Source organism: Coturnix japonica, chromosome 2 (assembly GCF_001577835.2).
Source record: "Coturnix japonica isolate 7356 chromosome 2, Coturnix japonica 2.1, whole genome shotgun sequence".
Classification (NCBI taxonomy): Eukaryota; Metazoa; Chordata; class Aves; order Galliformes; family Phasianidae; genus Coturnix; species Coturnix japonica.
Genome location: NC_029517.1, coordinates 39,667,111 through 39,676,047, shown reverse-complemented (window position 1 = coordinate 39,676,047; position 8,937 = coordinate 39,667,111). Strand labels below are relative to the sequence as shown.

General features: G+C 46.3%; 2 protein-coding genes and 1 long non-coding RNA gene across 5 annotated transcripts in view; 2 read left to right on the top strand and 1 right to left on the bottom strand.

The window, feature by feature from the left end:
• The window catches only part of KIF15 (kinesin family member 15), a 35,003-nt gene extending 30,592 nt beyond the window's left edge, over positions 1 to 4,411 (top strand). Inside the window, exons 31-35 of the mRNA XM_032442397.1 lie at positions 918 to 990; positions 1,574 to 1,611; positions 2,286 to 2,451; positions 2,843 to 2,974; positions 3,130 to 4,411. Of these exons, the coding sequence (XP_032298288.1) occupies positions 918 to 990; positions 1,574 to 1,611; positions 2,286 to 2,451; positions 2,843 to 2,974; positions 3,130 to 3,213 (493 nt within the window). The 3' untranslated portion in view covers positions 3,214 to 4,411. The remainder of the gene's footprint in view (positions 1 to 917; positions 991 to 1,573; positions 1,612 to 2,285; positions 2,452 to 2,842; positions 2,975 to 3,129) is intronic.
• On the bottom strand, positions 2,298 to 4,489 carry LOC107309389. Of its 2 annotated transcripts, none has more exons than XR_004306067.1 (2): positions 4,413 to 4,489; positions 2,298 to 2,412 (listed from the first exon to the last, which is right to left on the bottom strand). It is a non-coding gene; the product is annotated as an uncharacterized LOC107309389 (long non-coding RNA). The 2 variants fall into 2 exon arrangements; XR_004306068.1 differs by lacking the exon at positions 4,413 to 4,489 and adding an exon at positions 3,056 to 3,158.
• TMEM42 (transmembrane protein 42) lies at positions 4,464 to 8,708 on the top strand. 2 transcript variants are annotated; one of them, XM_032442396.1, is made up of 3 exons: positions 4,464 to 4,607; positions 6,616 to 6,762; positions 7,441 to 8,708. In XM_032442396.1, exons 1-3 carry the CDS (start codon positions 4,491 to 4,493, stop codon positions 7,582 to 7,584), a joined length of 408 nt encoding a protein of 135 aa, XP_032298287.1. In that variant the 5' UTR covers positions 4,464 to 4,490; the 3' UTR covers positions 7,585 to 8,708. The 2 variants fall into 2 exon arrangements, 1 of the variants encoding a protein (XP_032298287.1); XR_004306066.1 differs by lacking the exon at positions 4,464 to 4,607 and adding an exon at positions 4,907 to 6,385.
• The last annotated feature ends 229 nt before the right edge of the window (positions 8,709 to 8,937 follow it).

Genomic DNA, 8,937 nt, shown 5'->3' with positions numbered 1-8,937 from the left:
GTCATACTTAAGGAATTCAGAGCATTCGTGAGCCAGTTCAAGCACAGTGCCTGTGATGTTCGTTAGTCTGGAAGGGAGCCAGGCAGATATCTCTATCCCTGCCAGCCGTCGACACCAACCAAATTGCAAAACCATAACAACAAGTAGCCATTGAAGGATATTATATATTGTCACAGTACTTGAGCGCTTATTGATTCAGTAGATAAAGAATTGTAGAATGGTTTGTGTTGGAAGGGACCTTTCAGATCATCTGCTTTCAACCCCCTGCTACAGGCAGGGACACCTCCCTCTAGACCAGGTTGGTCAAAGCTCCATCCAGCCTGGCCTGGAGTGGTTCCAGGGAGGGGGGCATGCGCAAACTCTCTGGGCTAAATAACAAGATGCAGAGATCTTGGACTGAAATGGGGAATGTTTGAGAAGGCAAGATGAGACCAAGTGCCTGCTCTCTTCTTGTTTTTGGCCTTACAGCAGGGAAGAATAGTTGTCCAGGAAAGGTGAGTGTTCACCTCTGCAAAACTAAGCTGGAACACTCTCTTCTCACTGCTTTTGATGTAGTATAGGCCATCTAGTAGTGTAGCACTAGAATGTCTCAGCCATTATCAATCATCTCCTATACCCGAACTTTTTAAAGTTAATTTAAGTGCACAAGTGAGCACCATCGACTCATAAGACATCCACCTCAAGCCTGAATTTGTTATAAGATCTGTTTCTTTGTACTCTGCCAAAGGAAAAGGAGATGTTCTTGGAATGTAAAAGTTAGTACCTTTCTGGAGTTGTTTTGTGATGATGCAGGATTCTGAGTCTGAAGATGCATCACGACAATTCTATGCATCAGCAGTTTAATCTGGATAAGCGGTTGTTTTTACAACTGGTGTCCTATGTTTGCAAAAGTCTTTTCTTGTTCTTGGACCTTCCAGTGATCAGAAACACGCTGATGTTCAACAGCTCCAAGAGAAAGAGGAGAAGATTGCTGAAGAACGACTGGCAAAGGTATTGTATTACCCTTCTCACACAGTGGTTGCTGTTTCCCTGTTCTGAAGGTATTATTCGTGTATTGATTTTTAGTGGTTTCTAACAGTTACAGACCCTGGTGCTCAGCTCATATAATTTCTATCGTAGTAAAACTCCAGCAAACTGTGTATCAGTTTGCATAATAAGCAAGAACAGATTCAGATCATTAAATCTGACTCATCTATGGAGCTGGAGAGTGGAGGTTGTGTCACTTGATAACATAAAAGCTCCACCAGAGGGAAGCTAATATCACAGTAGAAGTTGAAATGGACCTCTGAGGCAGAACTTCCAGCTCTAGCTGTCCTGTGTACCAATGGGCAGAGTGTGGGTCATTTATGCTGGCATGAAATGGAAATATGTGCACATAGCCAAGAGGTGAATTTATAATGAATGTTAGAGATGTGAATTATTGGGTAACAGGATGATTTTGGTAGTGGCTGGAATGAGGTACTTGGCATCAGGTCAATGACAAATCATTTGGGAAAAATAAAGTACAATGCATACATCTACTTACAAGCAATTGAAACATAATGAATGTAACTAATATTTTGAACTTTTACAGAACAAAGTAATGGAGGAGATGCTGAAAATCAAAGCAGAGTAAGTTTAATATTGCACAGTGAACTGGAGATTTTGTATTGAACTCATTAACACCACAAATGTGTATTTAGGGAGTCAAGTCCATGTCTGAAGTTCCAAATACATTGAGTTACATTGAGTTCTTCTTCACCAGTAGGTGGTGGTAGCACCTGTTACTTCATTTTCCAAAGGGTTCACAGTGTGTCAGGAAATGCTCTGAGAGAGGTGGAAGCAAAAGCAAAGCTTAGGTTAGAAGAGACTTAATGTTGAGTTATTTAAAACAATCTACAAGATAAGGTTTTGAACACTTCTGTACTTACTGACTTGTAAGCACATTCCTTTTCAAATGCAATTGAAATACTTCTCAGTTCTTTACTAACACTGCAAATATGATGTAATTTTAAACTTAATCTATGTGTCCTTATGTTATTTGTTGGGCTTCTATTGCACTTCAGCTTGAACAATTAAATTACTTATGAGACAGTTCCTACTGTCCTCCAAAACACTGCTCAGCTTAAGAGACTGTCAGACATAGCAGTCATGAAGCAGGATGTAATTTGTCCTTCTTCTAGCACTGAGCTCTGGGGAAAATTAAACTCCATCAAAAGAATGTCTTTAAAAGTCTGCCTCTGTGTCCAAAGCTCACACAGCAATTGGTTTGTGTGCCATATTTCATGATGCATTTATGTTGGCAGATTAGAAGAGACCAAAAACGCTCTCAAAATCAAAGAGAATACCTGTCTGGAGATGGCTCTGGAGATGGAACGAACAAGATCTTTGGAGCTGAAGGCCTTCCATGAAAAAGAAGAAATCAGATCAAAGCTGGAGGAAACATACGAAGAAAGAGAGAGAATTAGAAAGGTTGTATATGTGTAATTTTAATTTTTTGAGTACAATGTTATTCTGCGGAGTTAGAGCTCTGTTGCTACTTGAACAGTATTCTAAAGGAGGCCTCTGAAAACGTTTTGCTGTACAGTTCAGTCATATTCATAATGCTGCTTACTGGTAAATGACTGGTGGAACTCTGAGTACAGAAATCAGTGTCGCAATCCGCAGTGTGAATAGCATGAGGCATTCGCTCCTCCAGAATAGCACGCAAGGAGAAATATGTGTTGCCTGAATGAACCAATTCTTGCATCATGTGTTACAAGAGGTGTAAATGTTAGGATGTTAAATCACATCAGCTGTTTCTTCTGAAATAGAAGGAGGGTCTAAAGCTAGAAAATGTACATGATGTGCTTAATAATTACAGGAAATGGAATTGCTGAGGAAGCAGGTTGAGACTCTTGCTGAGGAGAATGGGAAATTACTCGGTCATCAAAATTTAAACCAGAAGATTCAGTATCTTGTGAAACTGAAGAAAGATTACACTAAACTTTCTGAGGTGAGTTAGCTCTGTATTTCCTCAAGCACATCTCCTGAGCTCTTTAAGTCACTTGAACACGCACAGATGTATCTGACTTACTTGGAAACACGACAGGTTATGAGAATAATGTCCACTCAGTACCCGCATCTAAATATCATTTTCCTGTTTTGCAGGAGACTGAAAAACTGCGAGCTGAAAACGCCTTTTTGAAAGAAGCGAAACGATGCGACGTACGCAGACACCACGAGCAGATATAATGGCACGGACGTGCGGAGCTGCATTCTCATAACATACGGCACAAGAAAAGCCTGACTTCTACTGTTGTCCCTCAGTGTTGTTGGCTGTGTTCAGAACAACCCCCTGTTCCTTGGATTCTTTTGTTGGTAACAACTTTTAGAGAAGAATTTTCTCAGTTCAACAGGCAGCTTTTATTGGTGTTTTAATACCTCCCTCTTGAAGAGGCTTCGTAACTCTTCAATAAGTGATTTTAGGTAGGTGCTGACAGACACCTCCTTGAACTTTTTGTACCTTGTCAAGGAGAAACTTCGTCTTTGGGAACGTGCCTGGATCCTTCATTCCATTTGTGCTTCTATTCAGTTCCTGCTGTTATTTCTGAAGAGCTGCTTTTGCCACCTGAGCTGTATTTTAAAAGGCACGATCCCTTATAGGGCTTTTCTTTTACCTGAGCATAGGATGTTTTTATTCAGTGAACATGTCCGATGGAACAACCCCATAAGCATCAGTAGCTGTTTGAGAAGTTTGTTCAATAAAGCAGGAATGTGTATGTAATAATGGATTTGTAAATAGGACCATAAGTATCTTTTGCTTTTATTCTTCTTTTTCTCTGATTGAAACCAAAATGCTCCAAAACACTTCTTTTTACCGACATGCAATTCCAACAGCGTTCTGTGTTAGTTCTGTAGGCAGTGTGTTCTAAGCGACTGATAACTGTTTTCTGCTCAAACAGGGGAGATAGAAATGTGATGAAGAAATTGGCAAAGCCTTTTGGAGCACACTGTAAGGCCGTTTAATCTCGCTCACTGTAAATAACTGAAACGTTTCTTAGCAGAACCCAATGCATTGATCTAGGTTATGACACCGAGTACTTGTCTTTTTAGCAGCTTCTAGGGTCGGTAATAATAGGTTCATAGTAATGCCATCCTCTTTGTAGAAGGAAGCCGCAAAGCTTTCTGCGCCTGGAAGCGATAGGGCTGAGGGAGAGCAGAGCCACCCCTGGCGGGATTATAGCAGCATTAGCGTTTGTGTTACTATGGGCTGCAGGTTTAGCATGTCCCGCTCCTGTCCCTCAGCCCCACTGCAGGAACTCCTGCCATTGCTGTGCGGGCAAGGCACGGCCAACTGGAGTACCAGCAGTTCTGTGCAGTAAGTCTGTGGCTGTAATTCTAAAGCGCTATCGGTACCCCGATCTTTCCAAATAAAACCTTTGTATACAAACGTCGCTCCTCCCCTTTATTCTTGGTCGTGTCGCGGGGCGGTGCTGCGGCGCTCCCGGCATCGGGCGGTGTGTTCCGGCATGAGGCCGGGCTGCGCGGCGGCGGCTGTGGGGCTGCTGGGGGCGGCGGCTGCGGGCGCGGCGAAGCTGGTACTGGGGGCGCGGCCCCTGAGCGGCGGGGAGGCGGCTGGAGGCTGGGTAAGGAACGAGGAAGACGGAGCGGGGAAGCGCCCGCCCCGAGTTACCGGCTGCGGCCTCTCCCTGCCGGCCCCGGGCAGGCGCTGAGCGGCCTGTCGGAGTTCGCATCTGACGGAGAAATCCACGCGGGCTCTTCCTCGTGCTCCCCCTCCCCTGTCACAGCTCCGTGCTGTTCCCTCGGGCCCTGTCGCTGTCACACAGAGCAGAGCTCAGCGCTGCCCCTCCGCTCCCTGTGAGGAGCTGCAGCCGCCATCAGGCCTCCATCAGCTCCTCTGTGCTGAGCAAACACAGGGACTTCAGCCACTCCTCATATATCTTGTCCTCCAGACCCTTCCCCATCTTTGTAGCCCTCCTTTGGATTCTCTCTCACAGTTCTGTGTCCGTCTTAGACTGTGTTGCACAGAGCTGCACGCAGTGCCGGAGCTGAGGCCACAGAGCACAGTGGGACAAACCCCTTCCCTCACCCAGCTGACACTGTGGGCCTCCCACACCCAAGGCCCTAGAGTTTTGTTTTCAAACAAGATCTACAGAAATCTATTAAAGCACCTTAAAACTTGTGTAGCATGGAAAGTGGTAGGTGTTAAAAGTGTGCTGATGCTTCTGAGAGGTGGTGACACACAGCTTCAGGATGCTCAATAGCAGCACAGAGACACATCTCCAGGGCAGGCGGATGTGTGCTGGCCCCACCTGAGAGCGACCTCACCACGAGGGGTCATTTTGGCCGAACAAAGCAGCTTTTTCTTTACTTTCCCCTCTCTCTTGCCAACCTCCGTCTAAATTTGCTTCTGCCACTTCAGCGGTGGTTCTGGATTATCTGAAATGTACACTGAATTAATCTCTCCTTAGAAAAGCAATCAGAACAGTAATCTTTGACTCACTGGGCTGGCTCTGTTGAGCATTTTGCAGGGAAGGAATTACACCTCCGTCCTTCCTTGTGGGGAGCACCCGGGGATGTTCCCGTGTCTGCACTGCGTGCTATTGCCATGACCGCTCTTCTGTCTGAGATGCAGAAGGATTCAGCCTCTCTGGGAAACCTTCCTCCGGGCATGTGCCACCTCCAGAGTGTGCTACAGCATGAGTTCATGGTAGAAGTTCAGCAGTGGAGTTGCTGAAGATGGCCAGTTTTGTTCCATGGCTGGTAGGACTCATGGAGTAACCCGGGTCAGGCAGCGCCTCCAAAGGTCTCTAGTCCAGCCCCAGCAGATCTGGCTGATTGCTCATGGCCTTCTCAAGTCAAGCTTGGAACACCTCCAAGGTTACGGAACCTGCAGCCTCTGCTTCAGCGCTTTTGTTTTCCCTTGTGCTGTATCAGTTTCCCCTTTCCTAACCTGTACTTGCTGCCCTTTGTCATACCCCAACGGAACTCACTGAAGAGCCTGGCTGAACCACCTCTTCACCTCCTCAGTGGATACCTGGAGACAGTAATTAGATCTTTTTATCTTAAGGCCCTTCATCCTCTCACAGCCTGCCTTGATAGGCTCTTTTTGCTCCAGAATATACTGTATTTTTATAAAACATGGAGATGTTTTTCATATCTTCCAAATGGCCTACATGGACATACTGAGCTGCCCTGGCCAAGGCAATATGTCCATTAATCCAGGCAGAGGGAGAGGCCACATGTAAGAAGCTGTTTGGAAGGCAACCCCCATCCCACAATGAGCCATGACATAGCAGCAGATTTCTTCTTAGAAGAATCAGTGCTTCTGGGCCTGCCTGACCCTGTGATTCCTCTGTGATGTGTTGGTGTAAAGGGCCTCAAGCCGCAAAGCATTCCACAGGTGGGAATTGTGTGGCAATGTTTGCCATTGCCTTGATAAAGTTAGAGGACTTTGTTACCAGTGGGGCAAAATGAGGCCAAACGTGAACTCTGTGGGATCGGGGTTAACCTTGGAGACCTTGTGCCAGCCATCAAGTAGGATTTTGTTTTGATATGACAGAAGGACATGTTATAGTGAGGCTTAATAAGCAGTCAGTGACAATAATCAGGTTTTTCCCTTTTGTCCCACAGCTTCCTCTTCTCCTTCGTGTGGGCTGCATTGGCTTGGTGTGTGCCTGCAATGCAGTCATGTGGACAGTCTTTGCCAAAGCCCTGCGACTGTCCTCCTCCTCAGCCTCTGCCTCCGTGACCACAACAGCCTCCAACTTCATCTCTTCGGTCAGTACATTCATTCCCGAGGTGCTGAAGCCTAGAGGAGCACCGTGATGTGGAATGGTGATGCTAGCTGTGAAGGGAGGTCGTTAAAACCGTGACACCCTGTGCAGATGGCATTGAAATAATAGTGTCAGTTCACAGCTGTCCCTCACACAGAATGATGTGCATGGTGTGGGAAGAAGAGCATTACTGCCGGGTTCCATACCTTGGAGCAGCTGCAAGGTGTAATGAACTTTTCTAATTGCCAGTGAGAGCTGGGGCTGGGAGCGTTCGCTTTGTTTTAGTTTAGCTAAAGCAAAACCTCACTTTTGACAGATCAAAGCCACCTCTTAAGTGAGAGCACAAGCACTTTTGGCCCACAGGCATGCTTGCATTTCACTCTCACAAGCTGTCAATCTTGTTTCTCTTATCCAGCCCTCCTCAGCCAGCTCACAGCCTTGTCCAAAATGCTGTAAGCCAGTGGAGCTGTGTTTTTACGGACTGGAGTGGAGACTCCATCTGTCTGTGCTTTACGGCTGTCTGCTTAACAAGGTCATCTCCAGCATCATCATTATCTGTATGTCGGTGATGGTCCCTGTGTTCTCCTGTGCTGCTGAAGCAGCCCTGGGGAGGAGCTTAGCATTGCAGAAGGCTCTGAGGTGATTCAGCTCAGTAAAGCTTTGTCTTTCTCTTTTCCTCCAGGCCATCCTGGGCAAGCTTCTCTTTGGGGAGACATGGACACCACTGTGGTGGATTGGCCTCACTGTGACGCTGTGTGGCCTCATGCTGCTGCATACTGCTGCACCCCAGCCGACACTGCACGTGGTGGAGAAGAAGGGGTTGTGACATCTCTCCTCTCTCCATTTCCAGCTTGGATAATGCTTCAGCTGTTGCCACCACCATGTCCCAACCAGGACTTCATACCTTGCGCTTTCTCAGTCTCCTCATTCTATGCCAGAGTCTACTGAGCGCCGTCAGATCTGCCCAGCTCCCTTGCACCTTTCTCCATTGATCCGCAAACTTACTTATGCAGGTTGCATCTTCCACAGTTGGCCAGGGCAACCATTCCAGGTGCCCAGCAGAGCTGTGGGAACAGTGACAACTTGAGGGAGAGCTGATCAGTCTGAGTCAGTTGTCTGGAAACCAGAGCCTGAGCTTATCAGCCACCCCTCCTCTTCACACCCTGTGCTGATGGAGCCTTCCCAGTGCCAGGACGGGAGGGAGAAAGTAAACATAGTGGCTGTGGAAGGTGACCGTATACATTGGTACTTTTCCACGAGAGGAACCATCCCAAAATGAAAAAGCAAGCAGACCCTGGCACTGAAGGTTGTGGACATTTCTATCCTGCTGGGGGTGATTTTCCTTGCTGCCTCTTGGAGAGGCCCCATGTTCCTCCAGGTTCCTATTGTCTGGAAGGCAGTGGAGCATTCCACTAATTCCTTTGGCTGCCTTTATCACACACTCACACACACCTTTGGACTTGCCATTTACGTCTGTTGCCTGTAATTCCCAGTTTCCCATTCCTGACATGTTGCTCACTGTAAGGGGTTCCTTTTCCCTTTAAACTCTTAACCAGCGCTGATTTTTTATCTCGCTCTTTCTGGTTTGTGTACATCATACTGTAACATGGGGAGAACACCATGTCATCAGTCAGCCCTCTTCATTGTGAGTGTCCATGATGAACACTCATCACTCAAGCTGACAATTGCTTTAAGTATAAATGAATTTTCTCAGAAAACGTGTTATTTTACTGCTGGATGATGCTATGTTCCATTTGTGCAATGTGCTCAACTGTGGGTCAGCGATTACTCTTCATTGCCAGAATGAGATGCCTGCCAGTATGTTACACGTGGCAAGAATCATCATTTACAAGGTGTTGGTTTCTTTCCCTTGCCTGCACATGCTTGTTTTCTGTGGTAATTTTTGATTGCAATCCTAATAAAGAATCATAATGATGCCTAAAAAATGTATGCATCATGATGGTGATACCATTTGTTTGCTGTGGGCTTGCCAAGTTGTGTCTTCTTGTAACTGCAGAAAGTGAGTCATAGTCATGGCATGTGCAGAAAACCCAAGGACACGTTTGTGTGAGCCTCATTATCGGGACCTGTCATGTTTGTATTAGCTGGCAGATCAGCTCCGTGCCCAACAGGATTGTAAAAATAGTCTTGTAGGTGGAAATGCCACTGGAGTTGGAAT